The sequence below is a fragment of the Temnothorax americanus genome, unplaced genomic scaffold (assembly GCF_048541705.1).
Source record: "Temnothorax americanus isolate GAGA-0224 unplaced genomic scaffold, ASM4854170v1 Scaffold41, whole genome shotgun sequence".
Classification (NCBI taxonomy): domain Eukaryota; kingdom Metazoa; phylum Arthropoda; class Insecta; order Hymenoptera; family Formicidae; genus Temnothorax; species Temnothorax americanus.
Window position 1 is genome coordinate 209,391 of NW_027509559.1, and position 25,902 is coordinate 235,292.

At 38.7% G+C, this 25,902-nt stretch overlaps 1 protein-coding gene across 1 annotated transcript; it reads left to right on the plus strand.

Annotated features, from left to right (window-relative positions):
• LOC143902886 (uncharacterized) lies at positions 1–25,902 on the plus strand. Its single transcript, XM_077416097.1, has 4 exons — positions 1–2,942; positions 19,504–19,737; positions 23,116–23,181; positions 25,491–25,902. The coding sequence occupies exons 1-4, from the start codon at positions 1,266–1,268 to the stop codon at positions 25,662–25,664; spliced, it is 2,151 nt and encodes a 716-aa protein (XP_077272223.1). The 5' UTR covers positions 1–1,265; the 3' UTR covers positions 25,665–25,902.

Below are 25,902 nucleotides of genomic sequence, written 5' to 3' on the forward strand. Positions count from 1 at the left end.
TTGAGTCAAGTGCAATCGAGTTTTACTATGCGCCGCTCTTGATACACATATGCGGTCCTGTAAGTGGTGCTAATATCTTCTTCTCCACGGTCCCGGTCGCGATCCGGTCTCCCTCTCCTCTTCATCTCACGGACGATTTTCTCTTTCTCTTTTTGCATGTGCCAGTCCCGTACGTTCCATCGGTCTCTCTCTCTCTCCCTCTTTCACGCGCGCGGCAGGTAGTCCGGCGATCTCGCATGGCCACAGGTGTGCGCAAGGTGTGCTAACGTTTTCTCGACGAACGGAGCCGCGGGGCCTCATGTTGCTCGGCCGATCGACCTGATTCGAGCGGCGCGCGGCGCAATTCGTCAGGCTCTCCCGTACTCGATCGTCCTTGCGCGCGATTGGACCTAGAACGCGATCGACGAGTCACATTCGATTGATGGAATTTGGGCAATTTTGCGGAGCGATCGGTGATTGCCCGTGCACGGAGTTACGCGCAGTCATAGTTGTGAATCTCAGCAATTCAGCATACAAATTAATTATTTTTTTTTTGCGTAGTAATTGCAGTGCAGTTGCAGTGCAACGTGATTTACCGCGATCGAACAAAAACAGTTTTAATTTCGCCGAAAGCCTGAAAATCGTGGAAACCTCACCGACACGTAATAGTACCGATCAAAATTTGCTAAATTAATTCTATATGATTTAATTGCGCCATGTGAAGTCTGCGATTCGAAGAGAGTCGGTTAAAGGTATATATTAATTTTTCTAGTTAACTGTTTAAATTGGCAATATCGAAGAAATAATATTAGTTCAATGCTTCAATTTCAATGTATACCCTATGAGCGCACGAGTGAGCGAACGTGCTCGCGAACATGTCGATGAAAAGCGGTCCGTTCCAACGGCACTCGACTTTGATCGAGTGTTATATTGTACCGAATTGCCAGTTGTTTCAGGACGAACGGTCTACGTTGCGTTTGATGGTGAATTAATATCACTGTAACTCACGATAGATGCACCGTTTAAAACGCACGCGGCCATTTCGGGAAGCAGGTCCTATCCGCGCGATTGAAGTTCTTATTTAACGACTATTGGATCAATAACGTGTAAATTTATCGTACCCTCGAGAACAGTATAAGCGTTATCATTAATACGATTCGATCTCGTAATGAGAAGGAGGCCGCGAAAGAAAAGAGAAAGAGAAACCCGTGAGGAGAGGGGCTTCAACTTAATCTTTGACTTTCCAAATTCCACCGTCAAGGTGAAGCCTATCGAGTGAGCCACCGATGACTTTGTATGCACGTATGGATGAGACCGTCACGATGACCGTGCCGCCGCCGCTACCTGCGAAGACACAGGTTCGGGATGCGAGCCAGGCCGCACGGCAGACTGTGTCAATCCGGACCGTTTCCCCTTCCGTCACGCCGCCTCTCGCCGCCGGGCCCGGAGCAACGGTATTTGTCGGAGTTAGCGCTCCTACCGCCGATTCCGTGACAACCTGCGGGAGAAGAATCCCGGAAGTGCAATCGGCGAACGGCGGCTGCGAGGAGCGGAGCAACGTCGTCGAGTCGCGGCAGCAACAACGGTGGCAGCAATCATCGCAGCATCCCGCGCATCATCAGCAGGCCGCGCACATAGTCAAGATCAAGATCAATCCGGATGGCGGCGACAAGAACAGTAGGGTGATATCGACGGTACGGTTGACCCTGGACGAGAACGACCGGAATCGCGAGATCGAAAACAGTACCGCGCGCGAACGTTCGGACGGTGCGGTGGTGGTGAGTGCGACAAACTTGGTGAACGAGCGACGCTGCGCGAGTGCCGGTGTCGGTGAGGGCTGTGTGAGGATCAGTGTCTTCAGCGGCGATCCGCCGACCGAGTCCGACAATCAGGAGCGCAACAACAACAACAACAACAACAACAACAATAATAACAGCAACGACAGCGACGAGCGTGGCCAGGAGGACAACGACATCAGGAGCGACAACAGAGACATGGTGCATCGCGGTACCGCGGAAACCCTGAACTCGTCCACCCTCGGTGGCGGCCGTTCGAGCGCCTGTTTCTACTACAACTCTTATCATCAGAGCCCGTTGAGCAGCATGGTGATGTCAAGCGGACAATGCTCGCCCAGCGACACTTTGGACAGCGGCACTTGCAGCGATCTCGACGGAACGCCGCCGCCACTGCCAAAGAAGAAGAACTCCAGCACGGTGATACTGTCCAACAGCACGCACAACCGGACTGGTAGCCTGACCAGCAGCGGCGCCGAAGTCGACAGCGACGACAATGAGAGCAACATCAGCTGCGACTCCTTGAACGGTGCCGAGGTGAACGGCGACGCGAGCGAATATCGAATGCACGAAACGTCGAAGGACGTCGAGGAAACGGTAGGCGTAGTTGAGAAATTAGGTCGAATCGCGCTAACGGCGAACGGCGTTGATGAAGCGATCGAGGAGCCGAGCGGCGTCCATCATCAGGTCTCGATAACGGAACTCGGTTGCGCGCCACGCTCGCCGGTGTCGTCGGCCAGCGTCTCGCCGTCGCCATCCGGAACGTCGTCCCTGTCGAAAGCCTCCTCGACGCCGCGGGTGAGGAGTCCCGATCCCGCGATCGAGCAGAACGGCCAGTCGCCGGTAATTAAAGCGTGCACATACGAGGAGAGGAAACAACGGGAACAGGAGAGGATAGAGCAGGAGGTGGTCAATGCCGCTCGGAATCGGTCGACCGGTCACAAATACCTGTACGAGGACGACAGGTACTACAATTTCCACGTGAACGAGCTGCGCGATAATAATAAGAACTCGAACGGCGAACACGGGGTGGCCGAGAACGACGAGTGTTTCGCCGGTTACAAAATCCACGAGAAGGAAGCCATACGAAGTGCCAAAGGGACCGTGCGCGGTGTGAAGAACAGAGTACGAGCGGGCATCGCAACATTCCTGCAGTCGCCTACCTCCAAGGTTTGAATCGGGACAGAATAATTTTGCTTTCGATACTCTCGAGATTTAATTTTACAGAGCGCGAATCAGTTAGCGGCTTAATTTTAGATTCGTAAGTTCTCACATATGCACGGAACATGGTAAAAAAAAAACGGAACGTGACCTATTTTAGGAATATCCATTCAACAAAAAGCTAAATTAATAATTTAACTTCAAAGAGTGGAAAATAGTTTACTGCGTATTTGCGAGTTTTCACGCATATACGAAGCGACAAAAGAAGAAAACACGATTTATTTCCGGGTATACTCCAGTAAAGAGCTAAATCATTTAAATCTAAAGAGCATATTCAATTTACAGAGTAATATCCGTTTTCAAACGTATACATGTATAAATGTATAGAGATTAAAGGAACAGTGCGTAAATTTCCAATGAAGGCTGTCGATGGGAATTATAATTTAGAAAATGTTATACTGTATTAATAATGTGCGTGTCAGTGAATATACATGCACGTTAGACCTAATCCGTATAAGAAGGTAACTAACAAATAATAATGTTTTATTTATGGGCTGTGTAACATTCCTCTCCGCGTTTGCGGTACCACGCACTTAAAATATCGACCAATCGACACGGCAGTAGAGCTGAGCCCCGTAAACGATGGGTCGACTTGTTATGCAAATCAGGCGCTGGCAAGTACTTGAGGTGCGTATTGACGAGTCGGAATCGGTATCGAGCTGCGAGACGGGCGCGCAAGCCCCGCGTCGGGTTGAGCGCTTAAATCCGTGTGCATCAAACTGATAGATGCACTTGATTCGCATGGTCTATACAGGTCGGCGCGAAGCGTTAGATTTACAGTTATATAGCCGTAACGTCCTCCATCGTTCGCCACTTTGAATCAGATGGCATGAATTGGTAACTATATCGCGCGTTCGAATTCGCACATTCCACGCATCGCGCGTCTTGTAGGACGTAGTAAACCGCGTCTTCGTAAAGAAGCAAGTAATCCTTGATAATGATCGATTACGAGACGTATGATTGATATATTGACGTATAGTTATTGACATTTAAAAAAATTGTTGTCCTATAACTGTATATAGATAAATATGTCTTATTCCGCCTGTAAATGAGGTAGAATCGGCAACATTTGCATAATGAATGTTTGTAAAGCTGTTGTTGAAGCGAGACTTGTTGTTGAAGCGGGAAAAGAATAAAGAAAAATTAAGTGAATTTATTTTCGTCTTTTTCGCACGGCAGTGCGCGTTGAGATTTTATGGCCAATCTGAAGTCACCCTAGGAACTCTCCTCCTAGCTTTCATACCTCTGTCATAAAATAAATAAAGGCGACGTCAATAGACAGGTTCCTCGACGGGGCTCGCCAGGCAGCACAGAAGATCGTGCAGTGAATGATAATCTCCCCGCAATGTCCTTTGACAAATATTTACTATCGTCTTGTTTCTGAACACGTTTATTCGTCGGCGATAATCGGCTTATACCGATATATGTGGCGTGTGTATGAGCTTATTTGCTGTCTACCGGTTAGGTATTCGATGTATTTCACATTAAATTCCTCTCAGTTCCTATATAACGAGAGATCTCTATTAAGATCTCGCGACATAATATATATATATACTTACATTAGTGCATCTTTATCGCGAAGTTTCCGGTGTTGCTATGCGAGCGTCGTGCGTACGCGATGCTCGTACCATCGATGCGGAACGGATCGACGTAACGGTAGATTCGATAAAACGATATTACGCGGCAACGTACCGAGAAACGCGACGTATACGCAACGTACTGAGAAACCTCGGCCGCGAAACACAAGCCCGTGTTACGTCCCCCATGTATGTACGTCTTGCCTTTTCCTAGTCTTGCCTGTATTCCTCTTTGTTATCGCGCACCCGCGCTATGCCATCCAGCCCCGCTCTCGCTCGTGTGTGCGCGGCCGCGCGGCCTATTTCGCGAAATTACAGAGACCGAGGGTACCTCGGGCTTGCACGCAAATGCGCTGGCAACGGCTGAGAAGTAATCCCGCACTTCCTCGCGGCTGAATCTCATCCGCCTTTGAGACTTCCACGCCTCGATTGCACTTTTCACGTGCAGTCTACCGCGAACGTGCGATTATCTCTCCGTTCTCCATGAAATTCGACCCTCGCGACGCAAATGATGATATTTTAATGAGCTGCGTTCTATATCGCACGTCGTGATAACTACTAGCCAGATAACTCCGGGCACTCTGCCAGAAAAATCCGTCTAGCAATGTTAAATCAATTTTCTGGAAATATCTTATGTCAAACGCTATCTTTTAATGTATCCAATAAAAAATATTTTCACTTATTTCTACACAGAAAAAAAGAAGTGTTAAATTAATTATTTACTTATATTTTTGTATATAAGCAAGAATCTATAATCTTTTGAAATGAGATATAAATTGCGAAGATATTAAACGCGAAGAAAACTTGTTTGAATGGAGGTACTTATATAGTTTAATCAAGAAAAAAAAATTGAAATAAAAAGTTGAAATTCTTATAAGAAAATTATAAATTCTTGCTTATATATACAAGAATATAAGTCTTGATTTAACGCTTCTTTTTTTCTGTGTAGTTTATTGCAAATGTATAAATTGTTCATATAAATTGATATTTAAAACCAACAATGAATGAATGAAAAATTCAATTTTGTGAATAAGGAAAATATAGCCAGTCGCGGTGGTGATTGGTACGCTTTATAGAGCGTAGCGCATTCTCTGAAATTAGTGACCGAAAGTAACACTTGCACTTTCGGAATGTTCGCTTCAAGCTCGGATAACGATTTGATTGATCGCTATGGAAAGCCGCTGTATATGCCAATAGATTTTTTTTATGTGATCGATATATCAACCGCGGCGGCAGTCAGGTAACCGCAATTTACGACATCGAAATGTTATGCGTGATTTCGCAGACCGCGCCACTGACCAGTGTAAGAAACTTGATTTCACATAAAAAAAAGAAGAAATTAAGTAGGTGTACCAAGACTTCGGCCTGAAATCATAAACATCGCTCCGGGTAAACCACCGTGCAGAGCGTGCCCTACATTCGTCGTTGCTCGCTTCTCGCTTCCTCATTGCACACGAAGGCACGCAGATTCTTCACGATACTCGGTACATCTTGCCTGGTATAGTATCACATAAAGACATCCTAACATTTTTTTATTTTCTGCTACTATTGATTTTGATAGAGACATCTTAATTGATATAACAGAAACAATTTGATATATGTACACAGAAGAAAAAAGAAGTGTCAAATTAACACTAATATACTTGTATATACGTAAGAATATATATAATCTTCTTATAAGAATTTCAACTTTTTATTTCAAGTTTTTTTTTTGATTGAACTATATAAAACACTTCGTTTAACTATATAAATAACTTTATTAAAACAACTTTTCTTCGTTTAATGCAATATAATCTCATTTCAAGATTATATATTTTTGCGTATATACAAGTATATCAGTGTTGATTTGACACTTCTTTTTTTCTGTATGTGTAGAGCTTTAAATACAATTGTTGACGTTTTTAATACAGTTTTATTAGAAGATTACTAATTAATTATTAATTTGATTGTTTTTATAAATATCTTTGACAAATGTGTTGTATTATATATTTTGTTATATTAGATTATTATTCAAATACTATTATATTATTCAAAGTTAATGTATTTTTACGCAATTTGATTATTCTCTTTCATACAAGAAATATTTTTCCAAAAATATATATTTTTTATATACACATGATATCAACTATTATTTTTACAAAAATGCAACATAAATTTCATTTATGGCAAGCATGTTTATAGCAGATATTCGCTCTGCGACAATTTTCTTCCATTGTTTAACGCTTTCTCTGTATAATAGAATTCTTGCGGTTGCGGGACAAACAGTCGGAATTGCAAATGTCGGAAAATATCATGCAAAATTACTTCCGAGTCTGAGAATTTCGTCGTTGTTTACATCATAGGGTGGCGATCTTGAAATCTTGCGAATTTCGATTACACTTTCACGATAAATGCTGTGACTCTCGATTATTATTAGGCTATTTAGCTAGTTTCAAAAGGAAACAATGTGCAATAAAAAATGACAGCTCTACTTCCGTATAATTAACAGTTCAAAGCAGTTTCTAGTACAGTAAAATGTCTGACATAACCCGGCCGTATCTAAAACTGCTACAGCCATTTCTTAATTGGAACGAAATATACGTAATACTTGTCTCGTCATGTTGGCTAAAATTCGTGAGACGATTTTAATCAGAATTCCTCAATAAATCGAAGAAATGCGCTTCATTTAAATAATTTTAAGTAAACAAATAAAAATAATTGCATATATATTTTCGTAAAAAAATCCATATATTTGCACATATAATTTATTTCACTTTTAATCCCAAAACAACTTTAAATATATCTTGCTCTCATATCAAGCGATATATAGGTTTTACTCTGCCGCGGTATTATATTTATTATCTATAATTAATACCTAGAGCATGAAGAAAATAATCTTTTGCCAAGTCGATATCATAATTGCATATAGAAATGTACACACCTTGCGCATTAATTGCATGTCATTTTAACGAATGATTATATATTATGGAACAGTATATAATTAAAACGTTATACATTTAACGGCCAGATAATTTGTTTAGTGAGTAGATATATGTATACGCTTCGCTTAAAACTCCGTATTATGGAGAGTAGCTGGTTTTACTGCCGGCGTGTTTAATTAAAGAATCTTCATAAAACCTTAACTGAGATGTTATTAAGTTAAATTAAGTTAAATCTGGGAATGTTATTTTCGCGCGGAATTCAATGGAGCTTATGATGGCAATTAAATTGGCAATTTAGGCATTAGACCGGGTACAAAAGAAGGAAGTTTATAAATTTTGATAAAACGTAATTGTGTATATTCAAATCGGCTAACGTATCTCATATTTATTAGCTAACTTTAACAAGAAACAAAACTTTCTTCTTCTAGAAGAAAACTAGTCATTATCTTTCTCTTACTCGCTTACATATTTTATCAGTGCGTAACTAGTTACATAATTATACCAGTTTTGTCACACGTAATAACGTATAAAAGCATCTTGGACGCATTCAACCGATAATATAGCTTGCCGGAATTTCTCGGAAAATACAATATATACTTTCTCATGAAAGTGGAACACAGTAATAAATTAACAGTAATTCGTAAAATGAAAGAATGCATTGCGAATTGTTCTCGAAATTATTATTTCGTTTTTATAACATAGTCAACGTTTCCGTCAAACTCCGATGTTACACATCGCCACGTTCGAAATCTCGACGTATATATCTTGCTCTCCGATCAAACCTATATAGCTTCGTTGCTTCGTGCTTTATGCGCACGGTATCGACGCACGTGTCTACGCATGCTGTTCGCAAGTTAAGCAGCATTACTCTTGTTTAGCATTACTATAAATTTTCATGAAGCTGATTCACACGTGTATGCACGCAACCCAGTTCGCGGTATCTTAGCGACCGACCTGTGTATGAAGGTGAAATGATCGATGATAAACGCGCGGCACAAGTACGACCTACTTCGTCATCTGCCTCCGCGGGCCAACTTTCTTTCTTTCTCATTACGAAAATTATTCCCGCGAAATCATGATCATATTGATTGGGCTTTATCTGTCTCCCGATAACCGCACGGGGCTTCATCGTCGGGGCTGCTTCTCCCATTACGCGAATTGATTTTTGCCGCGCAATATACGTCGATCAAATATATAATTGATACGCTTCGCGAAATTAAATTAATCGAAATGTTCGGGTCGCATCCCGCTAAACGATAACATTTTCGAAAATCGCGCGTCTGCACAATCTTTCTTTATGTAAATATACTTTCGCATTTCTATCATCCGGAAAGTTCTCCAACGACCTACGTAAAATGACTTATGTAAGTACACCTGAATTACTAATATATCTCGCATTAGCCTTGCTAATGAAGCGATGCCGACGACACCGGGACGGCTTCAAGACGCACGACCTACTTCATCTACCGATTTCCGCTTTTACGCGAGGCTGCCTGCTATTCCGCGTATTCAAGAGAGAGATGGATTTGCCGGTATAGCAGATGGCGGGAGGTCGGCTTCATGAATTTCCCGGCTGAAGAAAACGCGCTAAGCATGTCCACGAGACAAATCGGGTAGGAAAAGAGAAAGCGGGTCAAAGAGGCCACCGCGGCGACAACGGCAACAGCAATGAGTAGTTTCAGCCTTCTCTTGGATTCATTTAAGCATCTTCTCTTGTATGTTTTTTCGCAGTTTTTTCATTATCCATGTTGTCCCGTATTCCATTTACGCTCCTGCTGCCCCGCTCGCCTCCCACGTATGTTTGAACTTTTTACAAAAGCTCTTTCCTCGACTAGTACGTTTATCGAAAAATTCGAAACCGTGCGGCGTGAGCGTGTCCTTTACTTAGCATCTTGTTTTTTAATTAACTAATAATAAAATTTACGCTATTGTCATGAAATTTTATGTGAACAAGATAATGCGGATATTGAATTTACGAGTGCAGGGTTATTATATAAGCAAATACTTGCAACGTATACGTATATATACAAATAATCTCGTGATAGTTTCATATTTTGAATTAACTTGTAACATAATATCTGTTAAGCGCAATAATAATTTTGAGGTAGCATATCATGTAAAAAAGTTATTGATGATATAATTAGCTATAATAGGAAGTATTTCATGTTTATATGTATATATCAATAATTTATTCCACGGATTGAGAGTTTATAAAAATAAATAGGATTTACACAATATACGTAACTAGCATTTGCCGGGCTTCGCCCCGGCCCCGGTATTTGGTGTATTTGGATATCTTTCTAGATTAATTTTTTTTTTTTTTTATATATAGTTATTATGCTATTTGGGGCGGAGACGAATCCAACAAACCATAGATCATTAAAATCTGTCCAGCCGTTCTTGAGATTATAAATGGTGTAACTAACCCGACTTTGTTTTATATATATAGATATAATTATTAATATAGCTGCGTTTTTTTCTTTTTCATATAATATGTGATCTCTATCTCTGAGATTAAATAAAAAAAGAGGCACACACAAAACTCACTCACATCAGTGAGTCGGAACAATAACCACAACCATAATCGTAATCAAGTCCAGTTCAAAACGACGTCTTTTTTTCTCGCAATCTTTAAAGATAACAACAATTTCTACCTAAGAGTAATCTAGAGCAGTCCTCTATTCTCATCAACCATATGACTCGAACTACTTTAGATGATTTGCCTCGCGTGTTTTCGTCCAGCGAAGAACAGTAACAATACAGTAAAATGTTCTTCATCAACGTTACTCGAACGTTCACGAACGTTACTCGATGCCTTATAATTTGTAGCCAATGCACCGTTATCAAATGATGAAAAAGCACAGGTGTGCATTTACATATAGCGTGCTCGGACGCGTGACACGAGCAGTAACCCAAAATTTGGAGAATCTCCGTTTGATCGAAACCGGTTTTACCAAATCTTTCACGGAAACTATAATATTCCAAAAATTGTAACGGGAATCGCATGCCACTCGCATTCGGTACACTCTAGATGGACGTAAACATGTCATTTTCGCAATTTATGTCACCTTGACCCAATATACATTGATATTGCGAAGTTACACATTATTTTCCTCTTGCCAGGAGATGGCATGTGAGAAATAATGCACGGTATGTTAAACCGTAAAAAAAAAACGTGCCCCGTTTCTCTGGCTTAGAAAATTTCTAATCCTTCATTTTAACCTTTGCATGAAATTTACGAGCCCGGAACCGCAATCCATTTTCCATATATTTCCAAGGAATAATTCCCGAACCGCGAATGTATACACGGATTCCGCATTTAATTAATTAAGTCACGCGCGCGTGTATAAATCCATCCATGTGTAATTACTGCCTGAATATATATTCAGGTGCAATATAAATAGCTATAGTCTTTTGTCAAGGAAGCACTCCGGAAAACAGCTATTTCTGTGTGTGGGCTGCCTCGCAATTCAATGTCCCAGTGTCAGAAAAGATCTGCGGGAATGCTGTTTTGGATTATCACTTAAATGCTTTCCGCAACATCGGCGCTATACCGCGGCGGCGACTCACGATGAGAATGTCGACACGGTAATATGACGCTCCTTTCTAGTCATGAGATCGTTGACATTTCTGCGGCGGACGCGCGGTTGCAATCATGCATAAATAATTGGCCGTACTTATGAAAGTGCACTTTCTTCTTCGGATTCACACCTCGTTCCGATGGACGTGCGGCACCCACACCAACGCTTGCAAAACGATTATCGCCTCTCGATATACAATCGTAATGCAATTCTATTATCGAAGATGAAAATCGTAAAAAGCTGACTTCTCATCACAATGACGCGCTTTGTTTGATAACGCATAATTAAGCTATGTATCTTAAAATAGATGCACGTACTAACTGAAGAATCTCGTTTCCATAGTGAGTAATTGAAAAACAGGAAAAACGGGGAGAAGGTTCTTTATACGTAGATATATAGTTAAATATATTACACAGAAAAAAAAGAAGTGTTAAATCAAGACTTACCTGCTTGTATATATAAGCAAGAATCTATAACCTTCTTATAAGAATTTCAACTTTTTTTTCTTTATTAAACTATATAAATACCTTCATTCAAACAAATTTTCTTCGTTTAACGCAATTTATATCTCATTTCAAGATTATAAATTCTTGCTTATATATAAGAATGTAAGTCTTAACACTTCTTTTTTTCTGTGTAATTTGACGGTACATTTGTTTTTAACCGTGTCTCGAGAAATCTTAGTTTCTTCATGAATAATTGAAGAACGGTTTTTAAGATTAATATATTATTTGATTGCATATTATTGTATTATTAATTTAATTCTTTATATAAAAATTATTACGCACGATTGTTTAAAAATTACAATATTTTTCAGAAAACTCGTTCTATAATTGTTTGAGTAGAATTTGCTTGTTAAGAGAAACATGCGTATAGATTAAACTACAAGTTAATTAATAAGATTTCCATAATAAAATTATGTAAGAAGTGCGCGAATAGGAAATTGATTCGGAAATTAATACGGAGATTACAAGTATTTCTACATTGAACAAGTAACAGGCCAGTGAAAGCTTTCAGTTTCAATTTTAATTAAGGAAATCAAATTTCAACTCGACTTGTCGTGTTCCAATTTGCATTCGCGAATGTCAATTAAAAGATCAAAAGGAATTATATAGCTAACTCTGTTCTATATTTCGATGTGACTTAAAACATAAAATGTAATAGATTACGTGGCTCGGAAGTGAGGGGAATCAAATATAAGAAACTTTTCATCATACTTGTAAAACAGCTGTTAACTTTATTCTCTGCAGAATATGACATTTCGTTTGAAAGTAACAAATTTAACATAAATTAAAGAGAAGGTATAAATACTGTGCGAAAAAAAATACAAACGAGAAAGAATTTAAAAGAAAAGGATTTTTTTCAGTAAGATGGAAAAAGCATGGCAGATTCTCACAGTGTACACTATTTTGTATAGGTATATTTAAACGAGCTGAAGCGCTTGTTTCGAATAAAATTCTTCGTCACGTGCGATTGTCTACGGCGTGTCTACTTTCCGTTTGTATAATTGCTCGATTTTTAATTTCAAATGACGAGACGAGAAACGCGAGCGGCGAGTGTGATACCTATATACCAGCTGATATCGGCGTAATGCTTCGCACGATTAACATTTTCGGGATAATCCGCTAATTTTATCGAGCCTCTCGCAACTCACGACTCTGTGGGCCAGTTCGCGACCACAATTACTTGATTTATTGATTGACCGAAACATGTGACGGTATTATACTCTCGCACAAAACCGCACGTAACCTCGCGTATGATATCGCGATTGACATTTCGTTACATATGAGGTATGAGGTAGAGGTCAAGCCTGCGAGGAGCGTAGAAATGGCCAATTGCCTGTCGATATCGCGCATGTGATCCGCGGTGCGGCAGGAGCGGCATTTCTGATCGGATGTGTTCTTGAGCGAGAGATCCATCGATCGCACGTCCCGCGGGCTTCGGCGGGAAATGCACGTGAAATCACATCACGCTCGCGTAGACTTTAATGAGAGAGGAACTTGGCGGAATGCATTCATCGGATGGCGGCGCATTTGCATCGATTATCCCGACAAAGGTCAGATCTCGCCTGACATCACCGCGCGCGATGCAGCACGCGCGGCGACGCAGATACAGAATCGCCGCGCGCGCGCGCACACACACACACACGCACGCACACACACACACACACACACGCACACACACACACACACACACACACACACACACACACACACACACACACACACACACACACACACACACACACACACACACACACGTGCGACGAAGGAGGCCGTTCTTTCTTCGGTGCTTGTGTCATGCGAAGCGGGGAGGACGGGGCTAAAATCGCGTTGACGTAATAATACCTAAGTACCGAACGCGAAAAACGATAAAAATTTCTTTCTTTATCCGGCGCGGAGTCATGCACGTGCGCCGTTACATACATTCTGCCGCGATCGGAGCCGCGTAACTTTTATTATCCGTGCCATCCGCTCGCGAGGCTCGCTATTACGTAATCAAAGTGGAAGGAAAAAGTACGAGACACCCAAGATAGAACGCGGCCTAAAGTCGTACGTTTCAAGCGTGACACACCATATTATGTGCGCGTTAAGCACACGCGTGAAAGTGTTTGTCTTTCGCCGACAGGATCATATTACCTCAGATACCCGGCGACGATACGCTTAGGCGGTGCAGGTGCGCACGAGCGCTTTCTCCTTTTTACACATTTGCCTCGAACGTGTGGTCAATACTCGAACGTTGCGTTATTACTGATCGCGATGTCTCCGCGAGCATGCCGATCGTCTTGTGCAATCGCGCGACCGCACGTGAGAACTTGAGGAGATCGCACCGCGTCTCCGTTGCCTATCGCGATGAAGCGCACACTCTACATACTCGTTTTGTATCCCTTTCCGTTATATCCCTTTCTCTTCGACTCCGATTCCGAGAGCTCGAATCTCATTCTCGTACGAGTGCGCCGTGAAAGTCGTATCGCGCACTTTTAGAGATTATTATTATAGAAATAGCTGAGTATACATGCAACGGACTTCCATTAAGCGATTACGCCTCCCACTCTAGAAATTGAATCGGTACTAAACCGGCTAATGATTGCGCCGCAATCGTTAGCCGCTCACTGTCTTCATTATGTCACTGGTGCTGAGCCGCATCGCGATATGACATGTCATAAGTATACGGATTAGATGATCGGTTTGTATTCGCCGACATAAAATACGCCTGACAATTACCTGAAAATGTTTACGTTATATATATAAACAGCTGAGGATGTTAAATAGATGGGAAAAAAATAAACGTCTCGTATCGCATATTTATATCAGTATTTTGACGCCGCCGTGAGACTTCGTTAACTTAATTTCACGCTCGTTTAACCACCCCTCATAATGCGTATTTCTAGTCCGTGATGCAGGTTGCCACGCGTTAACGAGCAGAGTTTATTATCCGGTCTGCATTTATCGGGAAACAATCTTAACACACCTCGCAGACGGGGTCTGATACTTCGGCCAACAGCCGGAAGATCCAATTGCGCGCGCAAATAAAAACGCTTTCATAAAGCTAATATAATTTTTGTATTTTAAAATATGTAAACTTTTATACTTTACATTTTATATTTTAAAGTATGTAAACTTTTATACTTTACATTTTATATTTTAAAGTATGTAAACTTTTATATTTATGTAAATTTTTATAATCTAAACTCATAAAGTACGTAAACTTGTCTTTTTTGTCGTACTTTCAAACTTTTGAACAATTATATAAAGAAGAGGTTTTACATATTAACAGATACAAATAATAATTAACTTACGTTATACCCTAAAGCGCAGTTTTACGCGTTCTGCCAGCAAAGTGTTAACACACTAAATTCCGGTCAGTGGGCAACCTGTTCTCTCGTAACATTATCCCAGTTACGGAGAAATCGTCTCTGCGGCGCGCGCGCGCCTCGATTATTTGTCTGCATTACCCCAGCTAGAGTTATTCTACCTCAATTAATCGCTAGTTCAAAGCGTACCGTCGTTTCGTATGTAACACGTACAGCCAGGTGCAACTTTCATTAAACACTCGTGAAATTATCTTGTATTTGAGTACGCGTACCGAGCTGCCGGCGCTGCCGTTCTATTATATCGCCATAAAATTCAGACTCATTAAATTACTCGTGCTACACGTATATTATAATTATACGCTTGCATTATATTTTACAGTATATTGACGTTTAATTAATTATATGAGAAACATGTACATGATTGATACAGTTTGAATCAGTTTTAAAGCTAAAATAAAAATGAAAGCTATATACATTTCTCCTCTGTAGAGATTAATTACTTGATAAAGCAGAAAGAGAACTCTGAGAGTTATAGATTATGAAAAGGGTTGATTAATTTACATCCGATCAGTGATCAAAGATGTTAAAAAAAGATACGTATCAAGATTAATACAAGAAAAAAACCAAGGTAAAATTATAAGAGGGAAAGTAGAAAGAGTTTAATAGATTAAAGGAGAAAGTGTACTTTTTGCAAAAGAATTTATTTGTTAACAGATATTGTATGTTATAAAAAAATTGAAGTAACAATTTTTTAATAACGTACAAAAGCAATGTTACATATAGATATATATATATTTTTTTTATATTTATGCACATTTTGTTGCATAAACTCATGCTATCATTAATTATTCGACGATTTCATATACTTAAAATTTTTTAAGTTCGGCAAGCAACTTCTCAAGATGCGGCTCAAATGTTTTAGACAATCCAATTATAGAAATGATTGACATTAATAGTTTTAACAACTTTCGTTTTCATATACATTCTAATATACCATACAATGCAACTTTGCAAGTCAGGAACATGCCTTTTATGTCATGCCGCACTGTCCGAAGAGATCTCTATTAATTGGATCGTAAGAATCACGAAGCGTGAATAATGTTGTGTGGGATCATCGCGACGTGCAAAAAGTTATTCACGTCGTATGATCAGCGTCGGCTTCACACGTCCTACAAGAAACCATGATGGAGATTATGATGGATAAATTATTTTCTTGCAAGCGTCCCTTTCTCGCAGGTCATGTAAGAAAAGCTGTGCTTCTCTTCAAACTCCACATGTAGACTGAAAAATGTTAAAACGTTAAAACGCCCGTGACTGACGACCAATCATCTTTATAACAAGATAATAAGATCATAATTACTAGTAGACAAAGATATAATTAAGAACCAGCAATACTTTATATTTGTACTGTGTGATTTAAACTAAGAGGATAAATAATACAATCTTCTGCACTTCTGAACAGAGCACGGAAATAGATGGCCTTATCAAATTTTTTCACGTGTGGAAATGAAATCCAGTACAGCGACATTGATAGACATCGGAGAAAGGACACGTTGAGTCGAGGTCACTACAATTCGTGCCTTCACTTTTTGAGAAGCATTCAATAGGGATTCGAGTTGTACATACGTGCACGGCAATTACCAATGAAATACGCACGTCACATCGTCCACTTAACATTTTGCTTTGTAAAACGGCATTAATTCTAATAGATGAGGAGTTACTGATATATGTACATATATTTGTAATTTTATGATTCATTATATGTACATAATTTATTTATTTCTCTGAGCAGTTTTTAATTTAATATTTGAAATGTACGAGAATCCGCGCGCGCGCGCGCGCACCCGCACACACAAACACACATGCGCAAAAGGTTTGCTTCCCAGTAGTTTATAGCTTATGATGTGAAGCACGGCACTTTGTTAGGCCATCTGGCTCGCGTGTACGTGGCTGTATTGGCTCTGTCTTTTTTAAGATAATATACAATTATGATCGAAGGCAATTACTATATACGTGTCATTTGCGTATGTACAGGGTAACGGGTATCGAACGGGTAGAAACAAGTAGGTTAGCAAAAAATTAGTAATGCGGTTAGCCGAGATCTTAGCCGTGCATACCTCCACAATGATAATGTGTTTTTATGGTGCTGATCATGCACCTGGTATGACGAGTCTGGTTTCCCCGTTGAAGTAACGTTCATTAGCAGTCGTGTCGGGCAAGCACGTGGTTATCTATAATGCTCATCGGACGCGATCGCTCCGCATATGCGCGCATAGAATGGTCATATCGCAGCGAAAAGTTTGCACACGCAATGATTAGTGGCTCCAATCGACTAGCGCCAGTAAACTTGATACAAACTGGCGTTAGTAATGTGGCGTTTACTGGCGGTTTATTGGCCAAACCTCAAAATTTGAGAATATATGCTTACTGTCATTTACTGTACGTGTCATTTAATTAATAAATGTTAAATATTTTCCATATTATACGCCAATAGCATCACTGTGGGAGCTTTCCAGCAAGCAACACAAGTCGACAGAAACGTCGTTCTATCTTTCTTTTTTAGCAATGAGTAACAAAGACAAAACGACACTACTTGTGTCGCTTGCTGATGGAAAGCTCCCTGTGTAAACACTTGGGTGCCAGTCGGTTTCTGGCGCCCAATAAATGCCATGTCAGTTGGCGCCACTAATCATTGCGTGTGTAAACTCTCCTTCATATCGCAGCGAACGTTACGAACTACCGCAATTCGATAAATTCTCAATCGTATTGATTGTTTTCACATAAAGCTTTCTCATTGTAAAAACAGTTTGGAGAAATTGTAATGACATTTCAGTCACATATATAAAAATGTGATTTTCAATAAATAAATGTAAAAAGTTTCAATCGCGCTGCAAAAGGACATTTGTGACGTGATAACAAATATTCTTCTAACAGCACGAGGACATTTTATTTGTTGTATACGCTTTTATACCCGCAATAAATGGCAGTTTGCAATTTTTGCGAGAACGATAACATTAATGAAGATAGACAATTATTTTTATATATACATATACGATATAATTTATTTTATTAACTCGTACAAGTTACAGTCAAAATCATAAACAACACGTGATATTAAAATGTATCGATTCTATATAATATTTGATAATACTAAATGACGTGAATATTTTCATATTTGCATGACTTTACTAATCGTGCATTGTGAGTGCAAATACCAAAAATGGCAATTAGGTAAAGTGCTTTGTAGATGAAGAATTGTTGTCGGCATTACGCGCGACACTGAATTACCTTGCCACTTTTGCGCGGTGAAAGCTAATTTAACACATAATCATTTCCCCTTCCTTTCTCTATCTCGCCTGCCATTTACCGCTATCTCCTTCTCCATCTTCATCTATCTCGAGAGGACTACCTAAACGACATTACATAATTTAGTTGGAAAAGTATATTAGGTATTATACACACGCGCGCGCACAAGAAGCCAGGCAATTCAAAAGACAGCTAGATTATTGCGAAGATTGCAGCCGTCTCTGATATACGAAATACGTTATGTCATTTTGAACGTGACATTTTTTTACGTGAATAACGATTTAACTTAATCATTGCGGAAATGCGGTTTTTATGAGTGAAATTCTAATACGCACAGTATTACATTTTTTATTGCAAATATAACTAACTCGACGATATTACACATTTTGTGTGTGTGTGTGTGTGTGTGTGTGTGTGTGCTGTCATAAATATTAAAAAAATAGTACAATAATAAATAATACAGGTGGTAACTTTTCTTGTAAACCGTACAAACATTATACTGATGCACACAGTTCAATATAGTTGTGCACGTGCCAATGAAATCGATTGTAAAAAAGCAGCCAATGAATGCATGCATTGTTGAACAAGAATCGAAGTTCGAGCGACTTGTGATTGAATCGCCGAACCATAAAGAGAGAAGTCTATTCCGTACAAAAATTGTCACCCCGTGCTTATTCAAGAATCGATCGCCGATAAAGGTTAAACGTCTCGCGTTTGTCATTAGTTTCGGAACTTTATTAATTCATCAATGTTATTATCATTCTGTCGCTTATGATATCATCGTACGAGTCAACATTTAAAATTATAGGTCAGTAACTAAAGTTACTGCTATCTGCAAAATACGATGGCATTTATTGAAAATAAAGCAATGAGGAAATGAGTTCGAGAAGTCATTAACCATTGGCGGATAGCGCTTTTAATAGAAAGTATCTCGCTTGTTAGTACGTATAAAAGTGTCAACAGGATATGAAACTCGTACACAATATTGTTAAGATGAGCGATATTACCTATTTGTAACAGAGAACCTCAGTTGCCTTCCGGAAATTGATGAGATAACAATATTTGATTGTTTTATGACTCATATTTTATAGCTATTATATTTTTGTCGACGAAAAATATATGTACATTGTATATTAATAAATCATACAACTGAAATATGTCATATAGTGTGAGGTAATAGAAGTAATCATCTTATTATCGTAAAGATCTCTCAATCTGGGATAGAATTTTAATATTTGGTTTAATCTAACAATAAGAATTGTTCGAAATCCTATTACAACCTCTTTGACAACGTACCACGTCCCATTTCAGGCTTACGTGGAAAGAGAAAAGGGCAAAGTGGTGCTTTATACAACATCGCTGGGCATTGTTAGAGAAACCTTTACCAATTGTATGAAGATGAAGCAAATGTTGTGGACGAACATGGTCAAGTACGACGAAGCAGATTTATTCCGCGACACTGAATTACAGAGCGAACTAAAGGAACGAACCGATTCAGAATTCGTAACATTGCCACAGCTCTTCGTCGATGGACAATATATTGGGGTATGTATGCATTTTTAACTCAAAATTATTGAAAAAGTTGCGAGTAATGGAAGGAAAGTATTGGTATAAAAAAAATTGAAGAACTATTCGAAAAAAATATATGCTTTAATAAAGATATTTTGATTAAAAATAATTAACAGACATAATTTAAACAATTCAATCAAACCGGAAATGAAGATAGAACTTGATTTCGATTTAGAAGTGTTAATTGAGGTAGGAATTAAATATGGAAAGATGTTATCGAAAGTTGGGCAAATAATTTAATAAATCCATTGCATGAAGCTGTGAGTCGTAGCTTTGAAAACGTTATGATTTAAAAATACTTATATTTACATTTACAAAATCATAATTGGAACATTAATGCGCATTATATCAGCATTAATTGATCATTTACTGCAGTATTTTCACTAATAAGATCTATGATTTAGATCAAAAATTGTGTTTCGTAATTATATTTTAAAAATATTCGGAACGCGTAAACGCTTTATACAAAAAGATTACATAATAAAACGTGAGCAGCTGCAGGCGTTGCGTTGAACGTTCCGTCATCTGCGTTTGACATTCGTCAACTTAAGTTATTTTCTTCTTAGCGGCAGTATATCGATCTCGCTGTGTCTCAGCCCTTTCACAGGTAAAATAACTTCTAATAAGAAAAGTTATATTGCGCATACTAGCATTCGTATACTCTATGATCCTTTCGAATCCATCCTCTTACGTTTTATGAAGAATTTGTACAAGGCCGATGACGCATTATGCAACTCGGGATATTCGACATCGAGAAAGTCGGGAGATGAATGACGTGAAATGTCAAAGATAACTGTCGAGCGAAAATTCGATAAATGTACGAACGAAAATTTAATTTTAAATTGCATCTGTTCTGCGGGCACAATGCGAATAAATGAGTCAATAACGGGGACAGTACACTTAAATTTGTCATATAATAGAAATTATTATTTCCGTACTTAATTGATAAAAAAAAAACGAAGCATATAAAATGCAACGGTTAGCTATACCATACGAATAATACGAAGAATGACTGAACGAAGAGAAGTAAATGAGAAATATTTTATTTTAAAGAAATTCTATCATACATATCTTCGGAACTATACTCTCGCATATATACAATGACAAGATGCGATAGCGAAGATAGCAAAGTATTCTGTTTCAGCATACAATTCTCAGGTGTTCTAGAGTGTCGTGTTACACAGATCTTCTTACGTTGCATCTCCGGTAGAATTGTTATTGAAACATGGAATAAAATGAAATAGAAAAGTTAGAGACGACAACAAGAAGTTATTAACGTACGAAATATCGAATCGAATATTAACCGCCGATATATTCTGCTGATTTTAATAAATATTTATTTTGAAAAGAAATATGATTCACATAACTAGATTATAATTTGTAATAATTATTCGTCTAATTAGATACTGGAGTCACAATTGAGAGATTACTTAATCGAGAATAAGCTATTAACAACAAACAATCATTACCGCAGCGGTCACTTAAATATTACAGCACTTGGGAACGACCGCGAGCATATGCGTGTTCCCATTGTATACATATAGTTCGTAATTGCTCTCATTCACGATGGAGATAATACAAGTTTGTATCATGTGCGACGCATGGCAAGATGCCTTTATGTACCTCCATAAAAGAGCATGTCGCTTTTATTGCGATGCGGTAAAGATCTTCGTAATCATGAGCTTCAGCTATATTCGCGCGTACTTTTTCCGAGGTGATGAAGTCACAACGATTTATTTCGATCAAATTATGATTATACACGATAAAAATGTCAATTGCTCATATCTCGAGTGTGGTTTTAGGATATGCTGAAATAAAATTCTGTGCAGCGTGCAAAAGGAATTTTTACAACAAAAACTTGAAACTGTAAATTATTCAATATAAAGAATTAAATAGAGAGTTTTTGCAAATAAAAATTTATCTATTTGACGTACACGATATTCTTGATTATATTATTTAAATAATTTTCTTAATTAGAGATAATAATTAGAGATATATGTCTGTCTTTTTAATTAAATAGGTATATGAAAATGTTAAGTACTTGTATCAGAGTTTTCTCCTTCAGGAATTCTTCTCGAAAACTTATTAACTTATTATAATATCAGTCTTTCTAATAAAAAAATATTGGATAAACAGCATGCTTTTAGCTTTAAGAGTCACATACACACGATTATACTGATGTTATTTGATTTTCTCTCTCTCTTTCTCTCTCTTTCTCTCTCTCTCCGCCTCCGTCCGCGGTATCCGTTTCTCAAGAGTTACTTCTAGCAACCGATAGTTGAAAGAACAGATATATGCGTAAGTGAAATGTCAAGCTATTTGATCCAAGGCCGCCGGAGAGAACGCGAGGTGCGATTGCCTGCGTTACACCGTCTTACGGTTGCTGGTGTCTAGCACACAAGTGTATGTATAGACGTAAAACTACCCGAACTGCATTCCAATCCGACCGCGTCATGCAATTATCTCGTACGAAATAACCGATCGATGCCGAAAATCAACGAAACATCCTTCGAAATGTTCCTGTCGTCGTCCATTTGCCATGCATCAATTTGTATAAAAATTATTTCGCTTTCTCACCCTTGCCCACATCTTCGCACGACATCTTTTGACAGTTTACACGGCACGTAGTGAAAGGAGTACATCGTCGTAACTACAATCGCAATAAAACTCCCTATTATATACGTTACATCAGACACGAGATTACAAGATGCGCACTGACAACCATCTTTGAAATGTCGCATCGTTTCACTCACTCGTATTTACAAACGCGTATAATACGCACATTCTATATCTAATTGAAAATTATTCGCTAAAATACGTGTGTCGTGATACAATTGACTGACTCCCAGGATGTTCAATGGTTGGAAAGATTATCTTTCGGGACGAAAGAGCGAACGTTCCTCCTTGAATAAATCAGCGGCGCGTCAAACTTGTAAACTATATAGTTATCGCGTGCCTTATTCATTAACAGCGGCATGAAAATGTATGATACGGCCATTACCGCGTGGCTGCGCATATAGCCGTATTGTATACGCGAGGAACACCGGGGGAAGGGAATAAAGTTCACAATAAAATTCTTTCTCCATTCTGCCGCATTCCTCGACGACAGACCAAGAATGTTACATCGCCGCGTCTCCCTCGAAACGCACGCATCGCGATTTCCGTCTCTGTTCGACTTTTGACGTACGCGCATGCGACATACCGGCGAGAATTTCTGTTTATGGCGTAGTCGTTAGTGTTAGCGACAGACGAAATGAACGAGGCGGAAAGAAAGCGTCGAACAACTCGAACTCGGTTTAAATGTCGTGCTATTAAATGCCTGCGTTTCACAATTTTTTGTTTTTCTCGTTACAGGGTGTCGACACCGTCGAACGACTTAACGAGTCGGGAGAACTGCGCCGCATACTTGAACCTTACCAGGTAAGCTGATTTTGTCGAGCACGATAGAATGTCCTAGCGTATATCCGTATAATATCCTCTTTGCCCCCGAGGTGTACTTTAACACGGTTGTGTTAAATTCGCCCGGCGAAAGCGTGGAATTAATATAATCTCTCGTCGGAGTTTATCGATTGACATTGCTCTCAACATGCCAAGTGCATTCTTCTTATACGTTGTGACAATTTCAAATCCGCACGACTGCATAAGAAATTAACGCACACTAATTTTAATAACTAGAAGCCGTAACGCGCATTATAGTTAATAAACTCGCGTGATGTTTCGTATAAACTTGGCGTATCGAGTTAAAACCGTTCGAAGCGTAGAAATGTTGTACATAACTTCCGCCTACATTTTAAATTTAAATTACTCATTGAATTCTTAGTTTCTGACGTCAAATGTACGTAATATTATCGAAGTCTAATTATATACCTTCGTAACAATTCTAGACTCGAATTAATTACATCATCATTGGAAAAAATAGCATTCCATAACTATATGAAACAACTTTATGTAACAAGACAATATTTTTAGCTTATGTATTTTCGATTTGAAGCTTCCAAGCAAGTAATAAAAATAACTGATATTCAGAACGGGAACGAAAAAGATTCGATATTCTTTCTACCCGGGATTTTTTACGCGTAGGACTATCATCGGGATTCGAATGATTCGCATGGTCGCGTAATACGCCCGCGACGCGTTTATTTCCACGCAGAATCAGCTATCTAAGGTATTAGACAGGGAGAACAGCGGACTGTGATGAAACGTACAAACAAGACAAGTAGTTGTGAACGCAAGGTTGTACGATCCTTTCACTTTTATCTGAAATACGTGCTTCTCTCTCTCTCTCTCTCTCTCTCTCTCTCTCTCTTTTTCTCTCTCGTTCTTTCTCTTTCCGTCTAACCGCCCACCTCTTTTTCCATCATGATCATAAATTTTGTCGTGCAATTCAGGTTTACCTTGCTGCAACTAAAGGTCGTTTACATCTATGCGGCCATTGTTATTTCTGTGTCGCATACCAATCATATATCTTGCACGTATACACTCTTCAAATTTATATACATATGTAATAATTTTATTTACATAATTTATTTAGTTTTATTAATATAAATTAATTTTTTTTATACAATATAATTTTGTGTATAATATATAGCAATAAGATCATAAAAGATTCAAATTAGGGTGTATGTGTATCGAAAGTTGACAAAATGAAATATTTTAAATACACGCAAAGTATTAACAATACAATGCAATTTCTTAATTTTGAAACTAAATTTATATTAATATATAAGCAAGTGAAAGGATTAATGATACGTTAATCAATTTATATATAGCACAAATTAGTTTCTTTTTTTTCTATATATATATATATATATATATATATATATATATATATGTCAGTCTCAAATACACCGCGCTTAGTGGATATTTAGATACAAGTTTGATATTCACCCATGAGGTAGTCATTATTCCAAACTCGTTACGTACTCTATAAAGTCGATTTACATTTCAGGTATTAGACTCGTTAGTAACAAGTAAAAGTGAAAGTGAAAACTAGTTTCGTAACGTCAAATAAGGTTCGATGGAAGGTCTGTCCAAACATCGTTGTCACAAATTTATCCAATTTATTGCTAAAATTTATATTGTGAGACCATATCAGTATTTTCAAGTTCAATATGTAAATTTAATATATACTTCATAGAAGACTTTAAAGAAAGATAATTAAGAAACCAAAAACTCATCTAATAAAAAATAATGCTCTACAAAGTATTTGCCTTGTTTTTTAATATTATATACGCCTGGAGCAATATCTGTCTGGAATTATAGTTCACAATAGAAGTAACTTTATGACAACTATGATTTGAATTTAAATTCCTCGGGAATAAAGTTCTCTTCGCCACAGCGAAGATAAACTTAAAATTAGTTAAGGATACTTTTAATCTATTTTACCACAAGCTCAGATCACTTCCATTTTATATAATCGGATTTATACATTAGCAAAAGTCAACGTAATTTGCAAGCATGCGGTAAAGGAAGATACGTTGCAATTTAGCTTCCAATTCAATGAATCAGATCACGGTCGCTATTTGCTGATTTATTTTTCATACGAGCATAAACAGACGAATGGACGTATGATACACTACTCTAATACGCCAGTGAAAAATTTCCCGGCGAACAACCACCGTGTGGTGCTTTTCTAGAAGCCACTGCGCTAAAATCTGTGCTAACTGCTGCAATGAACAATTAGTTATCATTAGTTTTATAATGCGCTTAATTCAACGTTTGCGTTTCAGTGCAAAGATGCATGCGCCGTTTGTACTTACTGCGGCGGATTCCAGCGACTGCTATGTCCCATCTGTCACGGCAGCAAGAGATCCGTACATCGTAACGAGTTCACCGTGGAATTCGTCGCCTTAAAGTGCGCCAAGTGTGACATTTTCGGTATGATACGTTGCCCGCATTGCTGAAGGAGGATTCCGCGAGGGAGGAATCCACGTACATCTGCTCAAATCATTTCTCTTAATTTTAACGACCGTCTACTAACTTATATCTCTATTTAAGGTGCTACGAAGAGTATATTTTATGCTATGCTTTAAGCAAAGGACATACACACGAAACGCATACAGACACTAACTAATCGCGTAGCCGCGCTGTCACATGTTGTAAGATATCGGATAATAAAACTTTGTGTAAAGTTTTGTAATT